Here is a 24,013-nt window from a genome sequence, read left to right as displayed (position 1 = left end):
GGGAGGCACTCTCCTCAACTGGGTGCTTATCACTACCTTCTTCATTTTTATATTCTTAACTACTTAGGTGTCGATAATGTTGTATTATCCTTTGAATTTAAACTTTATATTTAAAAACAGAGTCATCCATCATGCTTTGGATTTTTGGTTTTTGTTTGCAGGATTTCACATGCAGTGTACCTTGTTACCAGTCTGAAGTTGGAGTGTTATATAAATAGATTTCTGAACTTACTAAAAATAATAGTCATGCCTAGGTTGATTTGTAATTAAATTTCTCTTTCAATCTAACGTGGAAGTTAAACTGACTTTTTTTTGTTTTGTTTTGAGATGTAACTTTCTCTGTGAATAAATGTATCTCCAATTCTTCCATTTTAATGCTTTATTATTTTTTTTTTGGCTAAGTGGAAAGCTATTAGTCCGTTTCTCCTGTTGTTGGGTGTTTAGGCAGTTTTGGGTCCTGCGGTTATAATCATGCCATGGTGAGGATTCCTGCGCCCGTCCACTGGGGCACGTAGGGGAGAGTTTCTTCCCTAGACTATACCTGCCATAGATGTCCACTTACATCTTCACTGAAATTTTCCAAAATACACTCCAAGGTGACTGTACCAGCTTCCACTAACACCTGTGTAGGAGGGCTGGAAGAGGGTTAGTCACTCTGCATCCTTGACTTCAGACAATCCTTTGTTGCCCATAGCAGACAACAGTGTTCGCTAATTTGATGGGTTGGACCTAATATCTTGCTGTTGCTCCCAAAACGTGTTTGAGATTATTTACAAAAGTCCAAATGTCCTTTTTTTCCTGTTTTTCTCGGATCTGAAAAGAACAGTTAAAATACTAGATCAGTCTGGAGTTTTGCAACTTCAGTACCTGTGATGCTCCCCATGCATCGTCCAGGTAGTCGTTCAGCTGTGAAGCTGCCCTGTGTCGCTTCATTCCTGCAGCTGCTTTGAGGTCTCTGTTCTGGGGCCTCCCTTTCCCCTTCATCCCGGTTCCAGGTTCTCCTTGCCTGTGCTGACCGCTCCACAGGCTGGCCCTGCAGCTGTTGAAACCCCTCCCTGGGGCAGCTTCTGTCCACTCTCTTCCTCCTATATTTGGATCCCCATCAACGCAGGATAGAGATTTTTATAATTAATGTAAATGCTGCATGAGTTCTGCTGAGGCTTAATCATCCCACGATGATGTCAGCAGGGCTGGAAGAAGTAGGGACATTAACTCGGAGGGGTCAGTGGATGGCACTGGGTATGATCACGTTTTAAACACACTGGGCAGTTAACTGTGTGATGAGAGGGAGGAAGATGGCAAGAGACAGTGACTTTCTGATTTTCAAGTCTAAAAAGAAAACATAATTGTAGTCATCTTTATTTACATTTTCATGTATCACTGCCCTTCAGATTAGAAAAATATGTACTTTTTTTTATTGAAGTTTAGTTGATTTACAATGTCATGTTAGTTTCAGGTGTACAGCATAGTGATTCAGTTATATGTATATATATATATACATATATATATTCAGTTATATACATATATATTCTTTTTCAGATTCTTTTCCATTATAGGTTGTTATAAGGTATTGAATATAGTTCCCTGTGCTCTACAGTAGGTCCTTGTTGTTTATCTATTTTATGTACAGTAGTGTGTCTCTGTTAATCCCACATTCCTCATTTATCCCTCCCCTGCCCCTTTCCCCTTTGGTAACCAACAGTTTGTTTTTTGTGTCTATGAGTCTACAGAAATATATATTTTCAATTGACTGGTTTTACTTGGTAGAAAGCACTCTATGTCCTTCAGTAAGTATACTGCGATTTTGGTTTTTTTAATTAAAGGGTATATTGAAACAGACTGCATAGAGAATTAGATGAGAATATAAAAGTCAATATCCTTGAATGTGGACATTTTTCTTGTGAAGTTTAGTGATGGTGATTTGTGGCGCCTGAAAGCTCTTTGGCTGTCTACCCCCCACCCCCACCCCCACCCCCCGCCGCCCAGGTTCACTGGAGAGTTCTTCATTCACAATGACCATTTTAATGGAAATGTTTGGTCCTTAGAAGGGCCTAGAATGTGTATTATTTCAGTTTTACTGGACAAGACAAGCGGGATTTGTTTCTTCTCCTCCAGTTATCAGAAAAGATTAACCCTTTGCCCTCTACATTCTAATTGTAACCATTATGAAAACAAAGGGGTTATTTGTACAAAATAGTGGGAAAACCGAGGCTTTCTGCCAAGCGGGATGTTTCTCCGTTGAAGGAGGTAGCAGTCATTGCACACATTTTTTTCCTTGTGTTGCAGGCGTCTGTGGAGGCTTCTGGTGAGATCGCGTTATGCAAGACTGGATTTCCTGAAGACGTTTACAGCGCAGTCTTGTCCCAAGATGTGCTCGAAGGACAGCCTCTTCTCAATGGTATGATCTCAAAAGATACACTTGTACACACAGCATCTGTGCTCTGGAAACACGTTAGCCAGTTAAAAGCCTCTGTGTCATCTCTGCTGTATAACAAGTATGAATTTTTCACAATCCCTATAATGAGACTGTAGGGACTTTATTTTAGGATTACAGAAGAGCTCATAAGTCTCTTATGTACATAATTAGAAGGCTCCTGATCTCTTGAAAACATCAGAGATCTTCCATTTTTAATTTACAGTAGAAACTATCACACAATTAATTTTTACAATGTTTCTGCCTACATTTTAGTTATTTTGAAGAACCATATTTACCAAACATTGATTCTCCTGCTTTTAAAAATTATTTACGGCTGTAATCTACCTAGTATTTTGAATTAAAGAAATAGCTATAATATTATCTCTGATAAGACATGTCAAACTTTGATATTTAGCTAACTTATAATGAACAGATTTAGCAGGTAAAGTCTCAAGGCAGAAGCATGAAATCCTTATTTTTATGACATTGTCTATAGAAGTTACCAGATAGCTGACTTAGATGTACTATATGTGAATCTCAAATATGGACTCATCTCCTATCGAAATATAGATTAAGTTCACTATAGTTATCATCTGAAAACTCTTGCCAGTAAGTCTAGATAAAATCTGAAGTAAAACTTGAAATTGAAAGCAAAATGGAAAACCCCTTCTGTTGCCTCTAATTGAAAGCAAATGAAATTTTGGTTAGTCATATTTTCATGGACTTATTTATCATTACACAAAATGTCATTGAAATGGGAAGGCAAGAAGAATTGATTAATAAGTTGTATTTAAATTCTAATTCCCCACAAATCGTGCATGTCTCTGAGGCTGTTTTAGAGAGCTGCTTTTAGGAAATCTGTGCAACCTCAACTAATTAATTTACACAGGGCTCTACCACACAGTCTTAACTGAAGTGTCTCTGCAGCTCTGACAAACCTTAGTGGTACCATACTTAAGAATACCAGGGACAGAGGACTTTGAAATGTAAATGTTCCCTTAGCTACTGAGGTACTTTGGTGCAGGTTATCATTTTATTTTCATTTCTGTTCTGATTGTGATTTGCTCACACCTGTGTGAGCTTTCTGAAGTTGATTTTTTTTTAAGACATCCTACTGTCCCGGCCTCATTACATGGTTATCTTAATGAGTAAATTTTAAATCAGACTGGCTCAACACTGAATTGCTATCTCATCCAGTGGCCAACGGGGTGGGCACGATCGAGGTTTAATTCAAATCAAAGGGTGTAGATTTTTAACTTCATTTAAGTCTTGGAGTTCTTCTACACATTTGCTGTTTTCTTTAAATCTGTAAATTATTATGTGGCCTCCTAGGGCCTATGTGAGCCGTAAATACTTAAACACTGAAAAAAATATATTGATACGATTCTAAAGAATCATTCAGACAGATCAGAAATGTCAGCGGAATTTGTAGTTGTGCATTTTATTTTTGAGATTCATTTTTAAATGGATAATTCCATCTCCTAGTTTCTTTTTCTAAGAGCTTGTTGAAATTTGCTGGATACAAATAAACACATGGTCTGCCACTAGAAACCACTGATTTAAAATGAAATACATTGGCATGCTGAATAGGTTTGAAAATGAAAGCCTGTTTTCTAATTATTAAATAATGCTGGAGACAGTAGAATTCGGGCACAGCTGCTTGCCGGGATGCTTTTAGTATTACTTAGAAATGTGAAACTTTGCTAGAGTTATAAACGTAAACAGTTGAAAACACTTTTGACTTTGTGTTCTAGACATCGCTGAGGGAAGTGTGTAGGATAGCATGTGGTAGAATTTTTTTTACCGTTTTGCTATGTCCAGTTGTTAGCCCTTTTATGTCTTAACCTTTTTTATAAAACTGTTTCTCTCATGACACATCATTGCTTTTTTTCTTTATCATTCACAGAATATGTTAAAGGGTACCAGCATCTTAATGCTTAAAACATAATGTTCATAATATATGGTTAGTAGAAAAAAACTTTTTTTTTTTCTTGAAGGAGGAAGGCTTTTGTGAAACATCAACATTCCTTTTTACAAGAGTGTCGTCACCGGTCATGTTTATTTTGGAAAGTCATTACTTAGAAGAATTACAGTTTGTTTGTTTGCTTTTACCTTTTATATCTTGGAGTTTTTTGGTGGGATGATAATCCAAAGATGCGTGGATACACTGAACCCAACTAAATAGCATGTCGTAATTATGTTCATGAATTCTGTGTACTGCAGTAAATCCATTCACCACGTATATTCTAAAGCGGGAAGGGATCTCATGCTCGGCCGACCACAGTGATCACTTTTGCCATGGCTTTGTGATTTATGGTGTTTAAGGAAAGAAGTAATAGTGCATAAGAAATATGCAACAGTTTTGCCAGGGATTTGCCTCTTGGCAGGTCTTACTCTATTAAGGTTGACTTTAGAGTCTAAGAGCCTGTTGAAGTCATAACTCCTAACCCTTGATGCTTCCTTTGAATTCCCACGATGACCTTTGGGGAGAGGACGATGGTTAGTCCAACACTGTGTATAGCAAGGTTTCATGGGATCTATTCCTGGGACACTAGACCTAATACAGACCGTGAACGTTTTGGTGTAGAGATGCCATGAATGTTGATTATTTTTCAAACAATTAAATCACAATCTTTCTGAAGGTACTTGAAGAACATTAAGCATTAGAAGGAGGTGGAAGGTGTTACAGTCATGGTAGAAAAGCTGCGTCAAAGAACAGGACATGTTAAAAAAAAAAAAAAAAAAAGCTGGACTCTAGCCGGGAGAGCATCCTCTTCCCAACCACTTTTTTTTTTTTTTTTTTTTTTTTTTTGCCCTCATGATCAATTTAATAGAAAGAATGGACCCCGTGAGCTAGTTCTATTCCTCCAGTTTCTCTTCTGGTTTTCATCACTAAGTTCTTTGTAAATCAAAAAGAGGGCAGGTATATTTTGTGATCAGCCTTCATCATGAAATGTCATGTTGAATATTCCCTCTCTTTTCAGAAGAGTTCAGAATTTTTTAAAATGGCCAACCAGGCTTCTCTTCCAGTTTGTTAACAAAACCAGATTTTGCTTAATGTGCCTCTATTTTTGCACTTACAGGTTGTTTCCAGTTTTTCTCTCACATATTGTGCTGCTATGGAGATTCTTTTTTGGAGAACTTTGGTTTTTCTTTGGGGATATTTTTCTTTGGGGATTTGTATTCAAAAGTAGAATTACTAGGCCAGAGGGAATGGAGGGAGTGACAGTATTTTTTTTTTTTTTTTGCATTTTTTTTAGGACTCTCCTTTACTGGGCTAAAAGTATGTTAGTTCTTCTTCAGCCTCATTACCATTGAATTTTATGTTTTTCATTTACCAACTTCCCCTCAGGTGAAAAACATCCCTTTTTATCCTGTGGTCTTCTCTGTGTTTGCCTTTAGCAAGTTTAGCATCAATTTTAATATGTTTAGGTAGTCATGTTTCCCTTGCATTTTCCCATTCTGTTTTAAAAGCATTTCTTGCCAACCCCCTCATTTTACAGATAAGCAAATTGGAGCTCAGAGAGGTGATAGACTTTTCCCATGATTAGACAGTTCCTTCGATTGTTAGCTACAGATCTGGAATTAGAGCCCAGGTTTCCTGATGTGTAGTTTAGTTATAATGATGATGATAAAAAAAAACGGTTATGGAATAACATGGGGAGGAGCGAGCGCTAGCTTAACTGTCCACATGTCTTGTGACAAGTTTCTTTTAGAGCTTTTCTCCTTTATTCTCCACTTAACACCATGGCCTGTGTGTTACTAGACATATTTGGGAATTGGTGACTCAGTGGCAAACAAGCCCCCCATCCTGATGATTAAAAAAATATATCTTTCAAAAGATTGTCACCATTAGTATTTTGTGCATACCTGTTTACAAGCAGAAAAATTTAGGGCTTTAGAAAATAATATTTAGCCTTGACTATTTAACTTACACTCCACTGAACTAGAAAAATCTCTTGTGGTAGCACATTACTTGAAAATAAAATAACTGCAATCATAAATTTTCATTCTGTCACCAGCAGTGTATCTGACAGTATGAAATAACAACCACACCGAGACACTGCAGAGAGGGTCTAGGCTGTTTTTAGCGTGGATGTCAAGAGTGATTTTCCTGTGTGTTTTGCCTCGGTGGTCTGTCTGCCTAGACATCTTGCTAAGTAAACTCCTCCAACTCTGGTCAACATAAATAGCAACCTGCAATTACCAACCAGATTTTCAGTAATGCATTCATACTCACCAACTCTGGGCAGCCCATGATGATTATTTTCAACTGGATGGAATTTGAATTAAATTAGTTTCCTTACTGATTGAGGCTTGTCTGCATGACCATGCTCCGAGGAAGCAGTTGTGTGGTATCTGTAGATAACAGCACTGAAATTTTTTTTTTTATTAGTTTAGCAGGACTATACAAATGCACTATTTTTTTTTTTTTTAGTAATGTGTTGCTTTTGTATGACATTCATTACTAAGTTGGGAAGCCATGTATGTTTTAAGCAGTTCTGCTGTGTTCCAGACTTACGTTAATTTATTAGGAAACCTTGGCTTCTGTTTTAATTAGCTTTTCTTATTTTGAGAAATCTTTTTTTTTTCTTTTGAATGTGTAAATTTTTAAGATATTTAGAAGGTTGGTTTATAAATACCTTGTTTATAAAGTCGGCCAACCCCTTGCACTTCACTGATTTCCAATCGATGGTGAGAAAAGGAATTAAGTACTGAGATTATTCCCCTGGATATTGACGATAGGCTCTTAGGAGTTAGACAAAATGCAGCCATGCAGATTCTCAGGGGTGGAGAACTTTTTTTTAAATACCTAGTGGCAGTTTTTTGGGGTTTTTTTAAAGAGCTATTAAGTATATAATAAGATCAACAGAAGAACTAAGGAATTTCATCCTTGTTTTCATCATTAATCCTTTAGACTTTATTTAATACTTGGAATTTTTTTAGATCCCTTTTGATGTGATGTGATGTTAGGTCCAGGTTTCTCTTTTTTTTTTTTAAGTTTTCTTTTCTGCTTGTTTCTATCTTTTAATTTTTATTCATTTATTTTTTTAAACTGGCAGTTTTTATTTATTTGGGAGGACAGTAATTAGGCTTATTTATTTATTAAAAATTTTTATTGATGTGTAGTTGATTTACAGTGTTAGTTTCAGGTGTACAGCAAAGTGATTCAGTTATACGTATACATACATATATATGTTCTTTTGTATTTATTTTTTAATGGAGGGTCTGGGGATTGAACCCAGGACCTCATGCTTGCTAAGCACGCACTCTGCCCCTGAGCTGTGCCCTCCCCCTAGGTCCAGATTTCTTAGTGCCATCCTGCAAACAGATAAGCCAGTTTGGGTGGTCACTTTTGTTTTTAAGTCGTTTTGCAGCTATTCATAGCCTTCGGTAATTTGGAGTCGCCGAAGTCCGATGTCTCAAAAAATAGCAACCAGATCTGTGTTAAAGAAAGTCACACTTAACCTAGGCAGATGTATTGGCAAGCAGGCACCTGAGTGGTTTAAAATCTATCCTCCTGAGGTCAGAGAACCCCTTTCTGTCCATCCTTTTAGGCTGTCTAGTAAGCTCCTAGTTGAGAGTAGAAGGTAAACACAATAAAAAAGAATTTATGTTAGATGGTATAAATGCTATGGAGAAAAATAATACAAAAAAGGGAAATAGGGAGAATGTGTGGCTTTGCTGTTCAAATGCGATAATCTGGGGAGGCTTCATTGCATAGGAGACATTTGAGAAAGAATTGGTATTGGAGATGGTCTAAGGGGAAGAACATTCAAAATACAGCAGACAGCAGGTGCAAAGGTCCTGAGGCAGGAGTGTCTCTGGAATGCTGAAGGAGCAGCAAGGAGCCCAGTGTGGCCAGTATGGAGAAGAGGAGGTGCAGAGTAGTAGGGGATGAGGTCAATGGGGCTGGAGCAGTGATGGGCCACATTGTGTGGGGTCCTATAGACCCCTGTGAGGACGTAGACTTGGACCACGAGGAGATAAAGAGCTATTGTGGGGCTTTCATTAGAGGAAAGACATGATCTGACTGACAAAGTAATGTTATTCTGGCTGTTGTGTTGAGAAAAAACCTAAGAGGATGAGAGGGGAAGAGGAGACCAGTTAGGAGGCTAGTGATAATCTAGGTGAGAGAAGGTGGTAGGCTGGACCAAGGTGGTAGCTGTAGAAGTAGGAAAAGGGGGTAAATTCTGAATATTAAAAATATAATTTTTTAACATGAAATGCACATGACATTAACCATTTAAAGTGAACCACTCAATGGAATTTAGTGCATTTCAGTGTTTGGCAAGCACCACCTCTATCTAGTTCCAAATTGTTTCCAGCACTTCAAAGTGTAACCCTTATCCATGAAGCATTTTCTCCCCAGTCCTCCCCCAGCTCCACAGACCTTTTGTGCCTGGCTTCTTTCACCTAGCATGTCTTGGGGCTTCATCTGTGTTGCAGCATGTATCAGTACTTCATTCCTTGTTACGGCTGAATGATGTTCCATTGTATGTATGTGTATGTGCACATAGTTTGCAATTTATTGCAACTGTTTGTCTGTATTAGTTGATGGACATTTGGCGTGTTTTCACCTTCTTTGGGTATATACCTGGGAGTGGAATTAAGAGGTCATATGGTAATTGTGTTTAACTTTTTGAGGCACTGACAAACTGGTTTCCACCACAGCTGAACCAGTTTGTGTTCCCACTAGCAATGTGCAAGGGTTCCAATTTTTCCACATTCTCACCAAAACTTGTTATTTTCTGTTTATTTTGATTGTAGCCATCCTAGTGAGCGTGAAGTGGTACCTCTTGGTGGTTGTGATTTGCCTTTTCTGAATGACTAATAATGTTGAGTACCTTTTCATGTGTCTCACTTGTTTATCTTCTTCGAAGAAATGTGTATTCAAGACCTTTGACCATTTTTTAATTGCTTGGTTTTCGTTTGTGAGTTGTAAAATTTCTTTATATATTCTGGATATTGGACCCTTATCAGACATACGATTTGTAAATATTTCTCCCATTCTCTAGGTTGTCTTTTCATGTTCTGGATAATGTCCTTTTATGCACAAAATTTTTTGACTTTGATAAGATACAACTTACCTATTTTTCTCTTATTGCTCTTGCTTTTGGTGTCACATCTGAGAATCCATTGCAAAATCCAAGGTCATAAAGATCTATCCTTGTGTTTTATTCTAAAATTTTTATCATTTTAGCTCTTATATTTAGGTCATTGACCCATTTTGAGTTAATTTTTATATTTCACGTAAGTTAGAGGTCCAACTGTGTTCTCGGAATATGTTTTGACAATATGATTTGATGGATTGGATGGATGGTGCAAGAAAAAGGGGTCACAATGGTGCCACAGTGTTTGGTCTGAACACTGGAAAGGCTGTTAGTCACTGTGACGGGAAAGATTAGGAACTGGGGTTGAGTCTGCGGAGATGAGTATCAGTGATATGGAGAAGACATTTATATGTGGGTTTGGGGTTTAGTGGAGTGGGCTGGGCTGCAGAGTGGGGAGCACTAAGCGTATGAAGCAAAGCCATGACTCAGCCTCCATCACTAAGAGGATCAGAGTGTGAGGAGGAGAAAACCAAAGAAAGAAGTGGTTTCATATGGAGCCTTTGAGCATCCTTGTGTTAGGAGGTCAGGATTAAGAGGTGGAAGGGAGACTGGGAAAGAGTAACCAAAGAGGTAGGAGAAAACTCAGTAGGATGTGGTGTCTTCAGAGTCGAGTGAAGGAACGTTTCAGAGGGAAGGAGCAACCATCTGTGCCAGATGCTACTGAAGGATCAGCTCAGATGAGAACTGAGAATTCACCACTGATTTCGCAACATGGAAGTTACTGGACATCTTTGATTGGGATGTATTCAACAGTCAGGTGGAGAAGGGAAGCGGTATACAGACTGAGTTTTCCTTTAGAAGGAAGAAGAGAAGCTGGGTGGTGGTTGGAGAGAGAAGTGGGGTCAACTGAGGATAATTTTTAAAGATGGGAGTAACATGTTTGCTTGATGATGGCAAAGAACCCAGTAGGGAGGGGAAAAGTGATGGTGCAGAAGAGAGGAGAGAATTCAAGGGCAGTATCACAGAGTGGACTAGAGAAATCAGATCAAGCGGTACTTGGAAATCTGTGTCTACGACACGCTCCACAGATGTCTTCCTGTACCTGCATTTAGGAACCACGCTAACACATTTTGTTGAGTCACTCCTAAAAGGGTTTAAAATCACTTCATTTCAGCTTGATGATTTTTATGTCAGCAGAAGGTTTGCTCTACAGAAATGGCAGATAGGATAAAAATGAAACCCTGGTGGTGTTCGATGATGTGTTTTCGTTGCTGTAGCATCCTTGACAGATGGTTATCCAGTTTCTGCAAGAATACCGCTGCTCCTCCCTCCCCCCGAATGAGGAAGAGATCACTCCTTTACAAAGTCTGCTCCACCATTGGAGAGCTCGAACTGCTAAAAAGTGGTTTCTTAAAAAGTTTAACTGAAGCATCTGTTCCCCAAATTTTTACCCACAGGGTGGGTGCCTGTTTCATCGTTTGGCACCGCACGGAGCAGCAAGTGCGTTCTCTTTTCCTCTGAGGTCATTCATTTCATCCTTCTGAGTGCGACAAGTATTTTTGATCACATGTTCTATGCCAGGTCGATTTCAAGGAACAGGGCAATGCTGGTCAACAAGACGGGCAAAAGCCTTGTGGGGAAAACTTACATTGAGAGATGCTTCAAATACCTGAACATAAGCACCTTGGCTCCTTTAATCTCTGCCGCAGGCTGAACATCAGACAGCTTCTTTGGTGGTGTTTGAACATTCTGGATTCCTCTTTCAAATGGAGGAAGCTGAGCTTCCCTCCACAACTGAGCTCGCACCTCCTGCATCCTGCCCCTGCTGCCGAGGTGTTCTTCTTGCCTTCGATGAAGATGCAGCCCCAGTGCAGCCCAGGGTGAACTTGGCGTTGTTCACCGCTGCATCGTTCTCTTGGGCTCCTGTTATGACGGGGGTTACCAAAAACTCCTGGGTGCTTTTCGGATGAACTGCTTACTGTTTTGCACTTTAAAAAAAAATGATTTTTGACTTCAAATGTTAGACCTGGAAGTAGATTTTTTTTTTTTTTCAAAAAGGCCCTAGCTTCAACACCATCTGGAGACCCCAACTGGCAACCCAGGCACAGAGAAGCCCCAGGAATCAATGCCAGTATTTATTTTAAATCCTTATTTGAATAAAGGGGCATATGATAACATCTACAAGTTTTAGTTGACATAAGCTGCCATTCGATGGAGTAAACTATACATACACACACACTCTATAAATTGTTAAGTGACCAAAAAGTGGTTGACCAGTTTCAGCCTACAGCAACTAAGACACGTGTTGAGACTTTATTTTAATTCGTAGTCTATGATTTTCCTAAATTAGGATTTCTCTGTGTTAGGCAATGGAGAAAAGGCCTATTTCAGATACGTGTAGGTACAAATAACAGAGGATTTACATCACCCCAGTTATTACTGTTTCAGATTCCTGCTGAAAAATGAATCTCATTCATTTTAATGAATAATAAAAATTACCTATTTTCAAAAATGCCTGTATCTTATTACATGCAAAAATGTATATATCCAAAGTACATCGATAGGTGTTCCAAAGGTTCCATTTCATCCTGAGGACTTTTGTGTCAATAGCTGGTTATCCTCCACATTGACAAAACATAGAACAAAGATTGATCTTTTATTGCATTCAGAGATGTGAGCACTTTTGTGTTTTTTTTTTTTCTCTGGCCATCAGTAACTTTGTGTTTTGAACCCTGTCTCTGCCGGATCCCAAAGTTTGCTTCTCTTTTTTTATTTTTGCCGTTCAGTAAGTTTTGACAAATGCGTTCTCTCATGTAGCAACAACAAAAAAACAATAAAAAGAAGGAACATTTCTATCACCCTAGAAAGTTCTCTCATGATCCCTCCCATTCAGTCCCCACTTCCCCAGAGACAACCAGTGTTCTGATTTCAGTCACCAAAGGAAAACTGGCTTCTTTAATGGCCCCTTGTTGAATCTTTTACAGATCACTCTGGTGGGGATCCCCTCACTTGTAAGGGGAAGGTCACTGACACCTCGTTTGGTTATTTTTCCTTCTTCAGTGTTGACTAGGTTCCTTTCATGGATGCTTCACTTTGCTGTTATTTGGGGGGCAAATGTCTTTCAGGCTTTTTTCCAAATGGAATCATCTTCACACTCTGTTGTCTCAAGAGTGGAAGTGAGACCGCCATTCACTTTTGAAGACGTGTCTGTTCACCGGAGGAGCCTCCCTTTAGCAGCCAGTCAGTCTCTGTGACATTTCACCTCCGCTTTAGTTTAGGTGTCCAGTCGTATCAGGAAGTACCCCTGTAACATACAAATCCACCAGACTTTAACTGCACTGCCTTTTAAGTTGACTGCTCCATGGCTCTGCGCTCTGTGTATGCTTTTATTCTTTCAAGTATAACTTTGGTTTCTAGGGTCTGGATTAAAAAGTGCAGAGTATCACTCTTCCAAACTTCTCCTGTTTTAACTTCCTTTCTTCTTTTCTTCCTTCCTTCCTTCCTTCCTCCCTTCCTTCCGTCCTTCCTTCCTTTCCTTCTTTCTTTCTTTCTTTTTTCAACCAATATGATTGGTTTTCACATTTTGGGATTTTCGCAGGTGAACTCTGGGAGATTCTAATCAAGGTGGTCTTCTGCCAGATTGGCCTTTGAGTGTATTTCCATGACAGAAATACAGCTCGGATGGATTTTTAGAGGTATTACACTTTGAAGGTTGTGCATTACCTCTTTTCTATTGCTTTTTTAATGTAGAAGCCTACTTTCTGTCCTTGTTTGAATACTACCAGCATCTATAATGGATATCGATGAAACCTTTGTTCACGTTAACCATCAGAACATATCCGTGTCCACTGTTACGATGTTTCTGTCTGTTTTCAAACCTCTGAATATTTATTTTAACCAGATGCTCAGATAAGGAGAGTCTTAAGTTCTCAAAAAGTGCTAGTAAATTGAGACTGAGATAGTCTTACTTACCTGATAGAAAAAAAAAATACGGCGAAGAAAATGGCCCACAGGTTCTAATTCCTAGGGCTGAAATCTCCTCTTTCCTGGCCCCTGCATTTGCTTGCTGAAGTTGTGGTCTGACCAAGGGCATTTCTGTCAGAGGGGAGGCACCTGAAATGCTACATTTTCAAACCTTCCAAATATGATTCCCTGATGTCTCTCATTATTTCGTTATTCCTAACGTCTTTCATTTCAGAATTTCACTTTAAATCAAGTGTCTTCTGATTAGCAGGCATTATGAATTTAGCCAAGTGTGGATGTAGACATTCTCAGAGCCTGGGGAGTATTTGTGTTCCTAATATTTACTCAACAAATATTTGTTTTCTCTCATGAGTGAGGATATCACTGTGCAGTGCTTTGGAAAATGCCAGTGCCTAACCAACACATATTGGTTGTGGTCGTGGGGAAAATAGTCACAATTTGTGGCAATTATTTAAATTATGAATTTTTCTTTGTTGCATTTCTGTATGGTTTTAAAGGGCAAAACTAATGGGCCACCTTCGTGAAATGATCGGAGAAAAATTTCGACAGAGCTGAGTATTTGTTCTCCGAGTTCCTCTGTGAAATTAAACCCTGCAGGTTTCCACATTATTCATATATGTAATTATTCCTTCAGTTCAGTCACTTAGATCCGCTGTGGCATCTTTTGTTGACTTGTCATCTATTCGGTCGATGTAGAAGACATTTATTAAAGCATCTTGTTGCATTTGGATTGTTGGAAAATGTTCCCTTATGAGTTAATCTCACACTAACTACTCAACCTGAGAAAGCCTCAGTATGGTATTGTCACTTTACTAATGATTAGCAAATTAGCAGATAGCGTGAATTCTCAATCCCTATTTGTGCTGCATTCTCCAAAGTTTAATAGTTTTATATTTAAATGTCCTAATTGCTTAACCCATCTCAAATCATGATTATAACTTATCATTTTCCAGGCCACCATTTAAATAAACTAGGCAATTAAGAAAGAATACATCCTTTGTTTTGCTGATTACTGATACATGATGTCTGGTGGCTGCAACATACACACTCCAGCAATGCTGCCTTGAAATTTGTTAAAATCACCTTCCTTTTGGTTATTATAAACTATTACATTAGCATAGTGCTTTATACTTCCTTAGAAACTTCATAAAGGTTATTTTGGCTGCCCCAAACTCTGAGGCGGGGGTGGGAAAGGGAGCATTTCTATGTTCATATAATGAAACTGAGTTCATGGAGGTGAGGTGATTCACTTGGAATCGTTAAGAGTAATAAGTGGCTGGATGTGGTCTGGATAGTCTTCTGATTTCTGTCCCTTGTGCAGAGTCCTTCCCCTCCAGCACATGAGGTCAGGGCTTCTCAGAGAGGCTGTTTGGATGGAACGTGTCCTGCACCTCCCACTCTCTGACCCACTCTCTGCCTCTATTCACTTGCCTGTCTGGGGTTTTAAAATCTGTGTTGCCAGTCAAGTTATACATTCATTTTTTCATTCTTTTCCTGAGAATGATCACAAAACCTTGCTTGTTTCCCTCGTAAGGTCACCTGAGTTCTTCTCAGTTCTTGGCTCCAGTTGCCCCACCTTTTTGAACTCTGATGTGTTCTCAGCAACCTTAGTTCTGCTTTAGGGTTTTGTTGTTATTGTTTGCTTATTTGTTTGTTTTTGTCGGGGAGCAGGTAGTTACACCATCGCCGTTGACCCAGCATACTTTCTGCCATGAATGTGTTCTATTTAAGAAATAGAAATTCATTTCTATGGAAGATGACAGAAGACACAGGAAGTTCATGAAACAGTATCTCATTTTGCTGGATATCACTGGGCTCAGCTGCAAAGCTGAATCCTCTTGTTTGCCCCAGCATCCTTGTTGCTGAGCGAAGATCTGGTATGTGAGTGCCCTAGACAGCAGCAAGAGACTGCACGCAAACAATAATAATAGGTTTCTAATTTATCCAGGTTATTTATTTTCCAGGCCACTTTAATAGAAATTAAGTCTTAATTTCTGTGTCCCAGGTCCCTAATAGAAATTAAGTCTTTAGTCCTTACCTGTGTTACAGGTAAGGAAATTCAGACATAAACATTTTGAAAGCTATTTGCCCAGGGCATACCATTAGCAAATGGTGGCACTGGGAGTTGAATCCAGGTCTGTGGGGTTTCCACTCCCTTCCTCCTGATGTACCAGGCTGCGTCCATAGGGAGTACCTGGAAATTCAGGTAAGTGAGGAGCCAGATCCAGCAGGGATGAGGAATTGGAGGAGGCAATTGAGCTCCACTTTGGAGAGTGGCAGATAAGGAGGAAAGATAGATAAGGAATGTGTGTGTGTGAGATCAGACTGACATGGGAGGAGATTTTTATTGGAGAACACTCCCCCCGAATGTAGACTGATGGGAGAAAGTTTTAAAGATCCTTGGATTCCAGAGTGAGGGGTTGAGTTGGCTGATGAGGCAGGAGTCATCTAGAACCGGGAAGGAGAACTAGGCCATTATGAATTCCGGAGAGGACAGTAAGGATGAAGCTAACTTTAAAAGCTGCAAACGGCAGGTGAAGAATGATTTATGCAAATCGGTTGTCTGATGGACGTCCTGGTGGCCTTCCCTGAGACCCATCCCTCAGTTACTGTTTGGATGTCTACCCCCGAGTGCCCCCTGCAGTTCACAGCCTTAGGGGAAGCTGAAACCACCTCTGGTTCTGGCGATAAAAGACATCATAGTCCTGTTCCTACAACCACAGTGGGTACTCTTGGACCAGTGGGGTCAAATTTAGGGAAATTTTGCTCCCTTTCAACCTGTCTGTCTAGGTCTTTTGCCCCCTCACCCTCCACCTCTTCCCTTTCCCTGCAGGATTCTCTTCCTCCTTGGTTGAGGACGAGGAAGAACATAGTCTCATAGTTCTTGTCTGTCAGTCACTTCCAGGCAGTGTGAAGCGAAGGCAAGAAGCCTGGCCCTTGATAGAAATTACCAAACTGCTGAATTCATATAATCTGGAGCTTTTCCCATTCGATCGTGAAAGGCAGCCCGAGATGAGTTTCTGTTACTCACAGTGAGTTGCATCCTAGTTGATCATGGGTCTTTCTGAGGGTCGGGTGAGGATGGGAGCCCAGGCTTCATGGCTATGAGGGAACGAGAAGCTGGATTCTGTGGTTACGGCCAGAAATAGAAGTGTCAAGACAGAGGTGTGGAAGGTGCTGCTTAGCTCAGTGGTCTGTGTTCTGGATCTGAGACGATGTTCAGGGCTCTGCAGGGGACTGTGTCACTTAGGAACCCAGGACCCCCAGTGCCTGGCACAGTACTTGCCCAATCCTGACCTTGACATGAGCTGATAGATTAAATGAGTGAATGAGTGGGAACAAAAGTTTAGAGATTTACTGAGAAATAGGAAATGAGGTCAAGGAAAGAATCATCCTTTGCAGGGAGATCATGAAAATTAAGAGAAAAGTGAAGTGTTTGGTAATTTAGAAAGATGGAAATGGGATGCTAGCTTGTGAATTGGTGGAAAGTATTTGGGTAAAAGGAAAATGTAACTAAGCTGTGGGGTCTCACTGTTTTAGGCCACAAAAACTGCTTTGGGAACAGAGAAACAATTTCATCTCTACTTTTCTTTCTCTCTCTCTCTCTCTCTCTCTAAATGGACCAGTTTTTTTTTCTAAATCTCTTCCAAAATATTTTCATTTTCTTATAAGAATGCATTGTAAAATAGAGAAGCACAGGAAGAAAAATTAAGGGCTTTTTCTAGGTCAGATCTTAATAGAAAATCACCATGGCAGTGATTGATGTGCTGTGTGAAGATTCTATCAAAGTGTTTCTGTAACTTGCCTAGAAGTGAAGGAAGGCGTTGTCATTAAAAATCCACAGGCTGCTTACACAGGGACCCTGCTATGATCATCTTCACTCCTGTGGCCTCTTTTCTTACACAATAAAGGATGCAAAAATCGTTTGGAGGGTTGGGTTTTTAAAAATTGAAAGGGAATTCACTACCCGAGAAATTTTGTTCTTTGGTTCTGTCTTAATCCTTTCGGACCGCTGTAGCAGAGTGCTGTAGACTCATTATATGCAACAGAAGTTGACTGCTCCCTGCTCCGGAGGCAGGGAAGTCCAAGATGAGGTCCCCAGCTGATTTGGTGAGGGTCTGCTTCCTGGTTCAGACAGCTGTCTTCTCATTGGGTCCTCACATGGTGGAATGGCAAGCGAGCTTACTGGGTTTTTTCTTTTTTCTTTTTTTTTTTTTTTAATAAGGACATTAATCCCACCATAGGGGCTCCATCCCCATGACCGAATCACCTCCTAAAAGCCTCTACCTCCAGACACGTCATATCAGGGAATAGGTTTCAGCATAGGAATTTGGGGGACCCACAAATACCCAGTCTGTAGCAAGTTCCTAGCATAAACTTCAGTATTTACTAAACATTGATTTTCGTACTTCTGGAAAAAAAAATGATATGATTCTAGATTTGTGAAAAAAGCAGAAGAAACATAAAAGGAAATTATCACTTTCAGACACTGGAGAACTTAGAATGTCTTATTCGAGCCTTTCTGTGTAGGTCATTCTATCAACAAATTATATGGTATCTATTGGTCCAAAATGACATTTGCTTTCTCAGATTTTTGGAACTATTTTTGGGTTATGTGTCTGATTAGCTGAGGACATAGTATAAAGAGTTTCTTTTTAATTATTCTTATTTTTTATTGAAGTGTAGTCAATTTGCAATGTCAGTTTCAGGTGTTCAGCAAAGCGATTCAGTTATACTTAGACAGACAGACTTTTTTTTTTCAGTTTCTTTTCCATTACGACTCATTATAAGAAATTGAATACAGTTCCCTTAAGGAGGTGTTTTTAAAAATAAAGATTCCATTGAATGGATGACTGTGTGTGCCCATATATGCCTCTGATTCTAAATTTTTAATTAACTCTTAAAGAGAGCGCATCAAAGTTTGGGATCACTGAAGTCTCAGCCTCCTGCGGATATTTAATCCTTTCACTCTTCTCTATTGCTTTAAAAAAGGGTTTTTTGCCCTCTCAGTGGAGCTCTGCTTTGGAAAGTCTTGGCAGCATTACCGCCTTCTGCGCCCCAATGGAGGTAACATTAATTTTAGACTCTGGTCCCTGGAGACGGAGCTCAGTCCTCTCTGCAGGGCTCCCTGCTCACATCTTGCTGCTCTCCATTTTCTCAGGACTTTCACCAATTAATTCTGCCATCTAGACCCCAGCCAGACCTGGTGTGACTACTTCACAGATGTCCAGTTTGGGGTGGATGTATCCCCGTGTCTTCAAATTGTCATGAGGGGGACACATTGTCAAAAATACATTTTATACTGTGATCCTCTGTATACACATTTCACAAGACAGTACACTCACCCTGGACCGCGATGCATTTCATTTTCCATACCGTTCCAAATTATACTAATCATCTGTTGTTATCTGCACTTTGAAAAGCATTGTATTCGCTTTGCTTTTTTAGAGTGGTTTTTGGTCTGTTCTCCAGCAGAAATGGTCCTCCAGTAGCCGGCCATGACCTCCCCGTGCCCATGGTCACTCTGTTAGAGTTAATGCAGTTCCACAATGATCATAATGCTTCTGACTAATATTTATGTACTGAACACTGTGTATTGGATATGGGAGTGCTTTTTGTGGGTAACCACCAGTCTGCCATACAATCATCTGTTAGATGTGAGCTCTGTGACTGTATATCCATTTTACAAATGAAAAGAGGTTCATTATTCTGCCAAGGATGTAGCAGAGAAGAGACACTATGCTTAATGCGGCATTATTCCAAAAATTCGGCTTTTTGACCTAATAACACCTCTCTTACGTAGTTCTAGATGTCCTAAAAATGGGTAATAAGAAAGGCATGTAAATTATGATTGCTGACATATGAAGTAGAATCCACATTCTTTTTTTTTTTTTTTGTATGATAAAAATTTGTATTTTCCAAGTTGTGGCCAGAGTCTCATCTGTTTCGCAAATCATAAGCTGAACTTTCATTAAGAAGAATGAAGTTTTGATATTTTATCTTTGTTTTATTTTGACCAAAGTCATCAAGGCCGTCTCCTTTCAATTGTTTTTTGATAATTACCACAATTAAAGCATATTTACTTAAGTCATAGACAGATTTTTATGTGTAGATAGTTGTATCTTGTTTGTGAGTTAATTTTTAAAGCTGTAATTTTAAAATAGTAAAGTGCTGGGAGTAATTTTTATTTTTTTCAGAGAAAAAAACAACATTAGGAATGTGCCAACTTTGGGCTCAATGATGTTTTGAAAGGCAAATTATAATTTTCATATAACTTATAATTTGGAGGAGCTATTAACCAGTTTAGACGAAGGCAATTCTAAGGTCTGTTTGCATATAGAAGGGACAAAAATCACATAGTATATGATGCCAAATTGTTTTGAGTGGGCTAGGATAGATCTGAAACCTATAGGTAAAGGTCTGATGGTATTAGAGAGTGTGGGTGTGACCTGCCCATTGTTGGCTGCATCTGAAATTAGTTTACAAATTTACTTTTAAATGTAAGCAAGACAGCGGTTGAGATAGGCTTTGGTTTGTACCACTGGTGTATCTGCCAGAACCAGGTAACTGGAGTGTGTATTGAATATGTGGCAAAGCTCATTCTATTTATTGTGCTTCTGTGTCCTTGTTGGCAGGTGGCCTTATTAATAATGGGATTAATGCTAAACCCAGCATTCGGTTAGCTCCTTAATTTGTGAATGCCGTTGAAACATATTAGAATAACACTGAATATTACACTTTAGCCATCAGTGTTCTTTGGAGGGTAGCTAAATACATGAGAAATAAGTATACACACATTTGATACGTTAAGTACACACTTTTATGTTACATTGTACGCATAGAGTTCTCGATGCATCATCTAGGAAAGACGATGAGCTCTCGTTATCATCCAGAAGCTAATTACATATTTGGAACCTAATCATTCGGAACCTGATATACCTGTGGTTTTAATTGTGCATTTGATTACAGAAAAGCCAAATGAAAAGCTGACAAGGAATTTCATGACAACATTTTTAAAAGGCATCAAGAGTGGGATAATGAGTTGCCCAAACTCCAGGCCTGCCGACCACACTGTTTTACTGTTTCCTTTTGTCACGTGTCCTGGGAACATCAGTGGCGTCCCAGGATGGCAGCCAGCTTGTCCTCAGTCATTTATCTTTTCAGTCATTAACTCAAATATTTGTCCCTGAGCATATTTTCAGGGTTATATATTAATAGGTAATAGTTCAACTTCGCAAAATATTTGGCCACCATCACCCTTGGCCAGCGTCACCCATGCACTTTGATGGCTGAGCACATGGAGCTTCACAATATGTTAACCATACAGTGAGCTGAGTCCATATGTTTATATGAAATGAAAGAGGAAATGGCACACATTTTTGTTCCTTTATGAAAGAATTTTCTAATTAAGTGCATACGAAAATTGAAGGACTCGTATACATTAGGGCACCTCTGCTTCCAAACATAATAAATCCCAATTTTTTCATATCTAATTATGTATACATATTTGTAGGGTTTTGGGGGGGGTGGGGCATGGCTTAAATTACTGAAATGTAATCAGCCTTTGTGCTCTGTCAGATTATTTTCCTTGTGAAAAAGTGGACTCAGCATTATTTTAATAACATTAAATAAAATCTTAAATGTATGTGTGAAAGGGTAAATTGGTTTTTGACCACCGCCCACTAAAAAGCATTTTTCCTTCACCTCAGGGCTTTGCACTCATGGCCGCTTCCCAAGTTTCAGACAAGCTGTCACTATGGCTACCAGAATTTGAATTTGCTCTTATTAGGGGGAAGCTTATAAATTTCCAAGCCACTCAGAGGTTGAATCCCTCAGCCGAATCCCAGACTGCTCCCATGGGAACTGGGGGGGAAGCCCTGTACGTGTTAGTATTTCCTCCACATCAGGTTGGTGGATTGGATAGCTGGACACTCATTCATTTTCTATACAAAAGAAGATGATTTATTAAGTAACACAGTGTTTATCTTTTCTTTATAATACAGATTCCTTTCCAAGCGGTATTCCATACTGCTGCTAGAATTTGTTGTACAGAGCAGGTGCTGTGTCTGAGTCCTGCCTAAGACCTCACCGTGGGCCTCCGTGGGCCAACAGTGCCATGGGGGGGGAGGAAGTCGAGCCACCTGAGGTTACCCTGCAAGGCCTTCACTTGCAGAATCCGGGCCTGAAACTCTTCTCTGCAGATTCTTCACCACACGGCCCTTGTGGACATTCTGGGCTCAGTGATATGGGACTATTACTGATGGGTCCTGGAGGCACCATTGGGTTGTGGTGCCGTATCTTTGCGTGTGCTGATCTGTCTTTCCAGAACCTGCCAGCCCCCTCTGCCCACCTAGTGGTTCTAGGCAGTTGGAGGTCTCCCTTCCATACTAGTCTTATCGCTCTGCCAGACTGGCCTGGGTCTTACCCCATCTCATCTCCTGTGCTAAGCACAGCACACTCAGTCATGGTGGAAGTCAATAATGGGTGTCACTCACTCATTCTCTTTATTCCACAAATTAGAAAATTGGAGAGATTTACCCAATATTAAGATTTTTTTCCCAAAAGTAATTATTTGTAGATGAGAGATTAGAAGCCCTCTGTGTTTTATATTTATGTACATGTGGCAAATTTACTTGAGTTCCAGATACTGTGTTCAAGGCTCAGATGTGTTATTTGGCTTAACTATTGTAACAGCCAGTTGGGGTAAATTTTATATATTTTTGAAAGGGATTGAGTAAACGGATTCAGTAAAGCCAAAGAGTTTGTGCAAGCACTCAGGTAATATATAGAAGATTTCATACTTACCAAAAGGTAAGTGCCTTCTTTTAAGGCTGGAGGATACACTGTATCTATTTTAAAGAAATGATTCATTTTGGTTTTTAAAAGTTTATTATGTAGTCATATTACCTGTTATTATTCTGTTCAAATTTTAACTCATATACCCATTTGAGAACAGTGTATAGTTGAACAAACAGTGATGGATATCTGAGGTCTGTTTTTCTCTGAATGATGGCAGTCTTCAAAAAACAAAAATTTTTTTTGATCAGTTTTAAAACCATAGCATCTGGACACTTCCTATACAATAACAATGTAGGACCTTTTAACAATCTCATTTTTATTAAACGTTTACCTTTTTTTTTTTATTGTGAACCCTCAGGCTGTCACTCCGAGCAGTCCTAAGTGTTTAGACAGTGCAGTTAGCCACAGACTCCATCTCTTTCCCTGAAAAATCCTATAGTTAAGGCAAGTTTTCATGCTTTTCATTTTCCATCAATTTTCATTTTAAATTAAGGACAATGATGAAGCCATCTTGCATATTTTCTACACCCACAAATATTTCTTAAAAATAGTGAACGTGTGTGTTTTGTCATCAGGAGCCATGAGTTGTGTAGGTCATAAACTGTATCAAGACTTAGCCCCTTCAGTTCTCTTCAAATACAAAGGATAAAAACACTCCGTCTTGAAATCCTGTTAAGATGAGTAAATGAGTTGATATCTATTAAGTTCTTATCAGGACAATGCCTGCCCAGAGTAAATGCTAAATAATTGTTCATTATGATGATTTAGGACCTTTTCCTTCCACTCCTTTTCAACAGCATGCATTTTCAAGAATCAAGTTAATTTGCATTTAATGTTTACATTTAATAAATTAACATATTAGGGTAGGTAAGTCCATTTTTATAAAACAAATATTTGGGTTGAGTTCCTCATTCCTCTCCCTCTTCAGTGTATTTCCACTGAATCCTGGCCTCCTTTTTAAGAAGAAGATTAATTTTAAAATATTTTCTTTGAGTCTTAACTCTCTTCCACCTCCTGTCTTCCTTGGAATCACTGCTGGCAGGTCTTAAGTTTTTTGTATTCAGTGTATTAATTGAGTGGTGGCTGCTTTATTCATTCTCGGTACTTTGTAAATATTGGTTAAATGAATCAATGGCTGGGCAGTAATGTACTGGCTTTCTGGCTTCTTGACCTTCAGAGGAAGGAACTTTAAAGAGTTTTCTTATACTTCATATTCTGAAACATAAATACTAAAGTAGAACTCTCTCCCTCCTTCCTCCCCAACTAAAAAGTCCTGATTATTGGAGTCACAGTGATGGTGTTCTCCTGATACAGTGGACATAAAGGTGTTAGAATCTAAACCCCAGGCAGTTTTTTTTTTTTTTAAATAGCTCACATTTGTATCTCATACTGTTTGCAAATAACTGTCTTAAAATTGCAGAATCAACCCAGTGAGTAGGCAGAGAATACTCCACAATAGTGAAGCTGCAAAGCCTACCAGCTCACCTAGGATACTGCACTGCCCAGCCCTCCGGTGGCTGAACCCGGACTCAGATTGCATTCAGGTTTGAATCCAGTTCCTAGGCTGGATTTCCCCACCACTGCTTCCCCGCTCTGAACTACAGCCAACTACCTTATTTCTTTAAGTGAGTCATACTTTAATCATTATTAGTCAGTGAGGCTGAAAAGACTTAAGAAGTAACAAGGAGATTAATGCAGTGATTTAATACTAAATCATTGTCTTCCTGTCTTTTAAATACGGTGGTATTGGAGTAGTAAT

General features: G+C 39.3%; 1 protein-coding gene across 1 annotated transcript in view; it reads left to right on the top strand.

The window, feature by feature from the left end:
- Positions 1-24,013, top strand: part of CDH2 (cadherin 2) — a 193,684-nt gene that overhangs the window by 25,995 nt on the left and 143,676 nt on the right. The window contains exon 2 of the mRNA XM_074352193.1: positions 2,287-2,398. Coding sequence (XP_074208294.1) covers positions 2,287-2,398 — 112 coding nt within the window. The remainder of the gene's footprint in view (positions 1-2,286; positions 2,399-24,013) is intronic.

This window comes from Camelus bactrianus, chromosome 24 (assembly GCF_048773025.1).
Source record: "Camelus bactrianus isolate YW-2024 breed Bactrian camel chromosome 24, ASM4877302v1, whole genome shotgun sequence".
Taxonomy (NCBI): domain Eukaryota; kingdom Metazoa; phylum Chordata; class Mammalia; order Artiodactyla; family Camelidae; genus Camelus; species Camelus bactrianus.
This window is presented reverse-complemented; position numbering and strand designations above follow the sequence as displayed.